General features: G+C 43.2%; 1 protein-coding gene across 1 annotated transcript in view; it reads right to left on the reverse strand.

Moving 5' to 3' along the window:
- Positions 1-974: 974 nt before the first annotated feature.
- The window catches only part of CARD6 (caspase recruitment domain family member 6), a 16,301-nt gene continuing 12,367 nt past the window's right edge, over positions 975-4,908 (reverse strand). Inside the window, exon 3 of the mRNA XM_008052535.1 lies at positions 975-3,232. Within this exon, the coding sequence (XP_008050726.1) occupies positions 975-3,232 (2,258 nt within the window). The remainder of the gene's footprint in view (positions 3,233-4,908) is intronic.

Here is a 4,908-nt window from a genome sequence, read left to right on the forward strand (position 1 = left end):
ATCCACTCACCTTGGCCTCCCAAAGTGCTGGGATTACAGGCTGAGACACCGAGCCCGGCCTCAATGATACATTTTTAATTGGAATCATGAAGCTAATATAGCAGACCCTCTAATAAGCTCAATTTTCTTCTTAACTGTTACAAATATTTAAAATATGAAACAGTCAAAAAATTAACCAGATGTGGCTGTGTGCACCTGTAGTCCCAGCTATTCAGGAGGCTGAAGAGGGAGGACTGCTTGAGCCCAAGAGTTCAAGGCTGCAGTGAGCCATGATCATGCTACTGCCCTCCAGTCAGGATGACAGAATGAGATCCCAATTCAAATAAAATTAAGTAAAATATGAAACAAACATAAGTCATTTCTAAAGTTAATGCAAAATTATTAGTTTTACTGGTTGTTAGCTGATTATTTCTATCTGAGAAAGGGTCAAATGAAAGAATTTTATCATCTAAGCAAATTGGGACTATTAACACAAGCAAGTTGCTGTAACCATCGCAAATAAGCAGGGTTTTCTGCTCAGTGGCTGATATTACAACAGAAAGATTTGACAAAGGCGTCTCTAGAACAGCCAACATCTAGGGTAATTTTTCTTGCAGCACGAGGCAACCTGAGCCTTAATTTACAGTCACTTCATCACTTCATAATTAGAGACTCCAATCCCATTCTTCTCTAAGTGAGGCTGACTCACAGACCCCATTTCCTGGACTGAAATTATATAATACTTAATATTCAAAGTTGGATTCAATGAATTTATTTGCTGCTTGATTCTATTCTTAATTATTTGCATATTTTTCCTCTTGGTTAAGGATACAACTCTTACAGACATTTTAATGATATTAAATTAGGCTATGTGTATCTTTTTGTATTTGTCATGTTAATGACAGTAGCTTTTTATCTTTACAGCAGCTCTTCTATCTACTATATAATAGGGATGGCCTGGGTAAAGGATATATTCTAGAACTCTGGTAAGCTCTTTAACGCTTTCCTCCCCTCTTAGGCCCTGGTTTGAAGTGGTATGCCTTGGCCTGAGAATTATTGGTCTGGGATGATTTAGGCTGACTAGGTCTGGACTGAGAAGGCTTAGATTTGGAAGACTGGGACTTGCATGGCTTGGGCTGAGTAGATTTGGATTGAGACGGTTTAGTTTGTGAAGGCTGGGACTGAGGGGGTTTTGTCTGAGAAGGCTTCGATTGAGAGGGAACAGGTTGTAAGGATTTGTGCTGGGAGTGTTTGGCGTGGGATGGCTTAGGTTGATTGGATTTGAACTGAGAGCTCTTGGACATGGGATGAGACGCTGTTTGGGAAGCTGGATTTGAAGCCTGTGTCTTCAGCTGGGCTTCTTGCTGAGAAGCAGGTCTTACTAGTTTTTTTATGGCTCCTGCTGGCTGAAAGGATTGAGGGTGGGGATCTTCAGTATGGAATGTCATTCTCATACCTTTTCCAGTTCCTTCAGTTAGCTGTGTTCCCTGGACGCAGGCTTGCCTCGGCTGTGGCCTTCGTACTGCTCCTGCTGGCTGTGAATCCAAAGAATAGGAAGGAACTACCTGGGAGACTACTGCCCCAGACCTTTCAAGGGTTCCTATTGTTTGTGATCTCTCTGGACAGGCCTGTACACGTTGTGAAATGGATCTTGGTGGTCTCCCAAATGTTCCATTAGAGTGATGTCCCCGAGCAGTTCTTGAAGATTTCATGAATCTTTCACCTGTATAAAATCTCTGGGGTTGGAAAGATTGAATACCAACACTTTTACCTCGACTCTGGGTCCTTGCATTCTGAAAGGTCATAGGAGATCTCTGCTCTGACCCAAAATGGCAGCCCATAAACCAGGAAGATTTCAAGAAAACATGGTTAAGTTTACCTCCACTTCTGGCTGGGAGGGGACAGGAGATTTCTGGAAGAGGTTTGAATACTGGAGTGTAGTGGAAATTCTGAAGATTCTGGCTGACCTTACATCTAGCCCCAGGCTCTCTTATAGGCATTGGAGCCTGGCTTTCAGGTGAGCTTTTTGCCTGACTATATTGCTCTGCACTTTCAACTGGTCCAGCCATGTTTTCACTAGAAGAAACTTGAATTCCTTGGGGGTTCTCAAAATCTTGGTCTACCTGAATCCCTAGCTCCCTGGCCAGGGAGGCCATGTCCTCCACAGACACACACCTGAGGGAAGAGGACAGCATTACTTCCTGGAGGGCAGCTTGAAGGCCCTCCATATTCTTCCTCTCATCCCCAGCTTCCTCTCCCTCCCAAAATAAAAGCTGTGATGGCTTCAAATTCAGTATCCTCTGGAAAATCTGAGCTTCTTCACTTTCCCTGGCTTGGGAGTTAACAACAAAGTAGCATCTTCCAGTGGCTGCTTCTCCTAAAAACATTAGCAAGTCCCATTCCTTCTCACCTAGGCAGTCAGTGAAAAAAAATACTGCTGAGGAAACTTCCATCAAAAAGCCAAACTGAATCCAAAACCTTTCCAGATCTCCACGAAGGTTAGCCACAGCAACAGGCTTTTGGAAAAAACTATGGTTTTCCCTTAGATCATCGCTATCAGGAAAACACCACGTTATCTCAACCAGACCATCAGAAATTTGCCGGGGAGGCACCAGAACTGGCACATCTTTATGGAGAAAGATTCTGTGTGATTTTGTCTGGGTAGACCTGAGCAGTGTGTTGAGGATTCTGGACTTGGAGAAGCTACAGTGTCCTAGACGCACAAAAGAAATGACAGGCATCTTCATGAGAATCAGAAATGTTTCTGCATCCCCACTAGGCCCTCCTGAGCACTGTGTGGACTGCTTCTTCATAATGTCCTTCATGGCTCCCAGCATTAAGATGCTTTTGTTGTTTTCTGCATCTGGCAGTAGCAGGGGAAGAGCAAACTGGCATTGATACATGTTTGACATGACTTCACGTTGCAAAGAGCTATCTGAACACAGCATGGAGGCACAAAGGACATCAAGAGGATTAATGGTTTGTACATCTTGAATTTCTAAATTCTCCACTCCAGCCAGCAATTCCCCTTTGCCGTCTTCATCCAGAACCCTGTGCCTGGGGACTGAATCTCTGGCCGTCACATCCAGTGCTTGAACTTTCATCAGAAAATTCCAGGCTAAGTCTCCTGGACTCTCAGGTGTCCATTTACATCCTCGATCTAAGGAGAATTGTTTCACAAAATCTGGCAGGACCTTTCTGCTTCTATCCATGTTCAAACATGACAGGATGTCTTTAAACACTTTTTTGTTTTCTGTAACAAAAAAGATACTTGTGAATGCCCTGATCAGAATCTGAGTTTCTGTCATTGACTTTTAAAATTAAATAAGTAATTGGCATTTTCGCTCCAAAAAGATGAAATAATACAAGGTGAAAGTCTCCTTTCATCACTCTGGCAAGTCTACTTCCTTCTAAAAGACATGTCAATATGGTACAGCGTGTTTGCTTGCCATCCTTTTTCTACACAAAAACATAAGTATGCATGCATATGTAGAAATATATAGATTTGCTTAGTGGGTGCTATTTTATTTTTACATAAATGATATCATACTAAACAATTCCTCAACCCCTTTTCACTTAATAGCATTCCTTGCAAATTCTTTCAAGTCAGCATATAAGAGATTGTATTAGTCTATTTTGGGTTGCTATAAAGGAATACCTGAGGCTGGATACTTTATAAAGAAAAGGTTTGTTTGGCTCACAACTCTGCAGGCTATAGAAGAAGCATGGTACCAGCATCTGCTTCTACTTGAGAACCTTGGGAAGCTTACAATGATGGTGGAAGGTGAAGGGGGAGCACATGTGTCACATGGTGAGAGAGAGGGTGAGAGAAAGAGATGTGAGGAGTACCACTCTCTTAGGCAATCAGGTCTCACTATAACTAATAGAGCAAAAACTCAATCATTACCATGGGGACAGGACCAAGCCATTCATGAGGGATCAGCCCCCATGACCCAAACACTGCTTACTAGGCCCCACCTCCACTGTTGAGGGTCACATTTCAACATGAGGTTTGAGGGGACAAATATCCAAATTATATCAGAGATCTACCTTATTCACTTTAACCATTTCATGGTATGCCATAGTTTGAATGAACTTATTTAATCATTGCTATAGATGATTATTTAGGTTTTTCATTTTTTTAAAGATTTTTGCTCATGTTTGTATGCAGCAATGAAAACTCTTGTTAATATTACAGTACATACATGTGTGAGGAATTTTCTTTCTTTTTTTTTTTTTTTTTTTTGAGTTGGAGTCTCACTCCGTCGCCCAAACTGGAGTGCAGTGGCACGCTCCCAGTCACCGCAACCTCGACCTGCTGGGCTCCGGCGATCCTTCCACCTCAGCCTTCCAAGTAGCTGGAACTACAGGCGCACCACGTCCGGCTAATTTTTTTCATTTTATTGTAGAGATGAGATCTCACCAAGTTGCCCAGGTGGGTCTCAAACCCGCGGGCTCAGGCAATCCACTTACCTTGGCCTCCCAAAACTCTGGGATTACAGGCTGAGCCACCGAGCCCAGTCTGAGGAATTTTCTAAGTAGATGCTGGTTTCTTTGTTAATTTATCTCTTGCTAAAGCTTAGAGGAACTGAAGATTTTATTTCCATCAATGTTTTCTCAGAATTTACATGCTGACCCTAGTTTTTCCTAATCTTCCATTCTCTAATATATCTCCTAGCCACTTCTTATAAATATAGAGATAGAGCTGGGCTCGGTGGCTCAGCCTGTAATCCCATGCCTTTGGGAGGCTGAGGTGAGTGGATTGCCTGAGCCCATGGGTTCAAGACCCGCCCGGGCAGCGAGACCTCATCTCTACAATAAATCAAAAAATCAGCCGGGCGTGGTAGTGCATGCCTGTAATTCCGGCTACTTGGAAGGCTGAGGCGGAAGGATCGCCGGAGCCCAGCAGGTGCAGGCTGCGGTGGCCGG

Source organism: Carlito syrichta, unplaced genomic scaffold, assembly GCF_000164805.1.
Source record: "Carlito syrichta isolate Samal-C Ts95f unplaced genomic scaffold, Tarsius_syrichta-2.0.1 Scaffold279718, whole genome shotgun sequence".
Classification (NCBI taxonomy): Eukaryota; Metazoa; Chordata; class Mammalia; order Primates; family Tarsiidae; genus Carlito; species Carlito syrichta.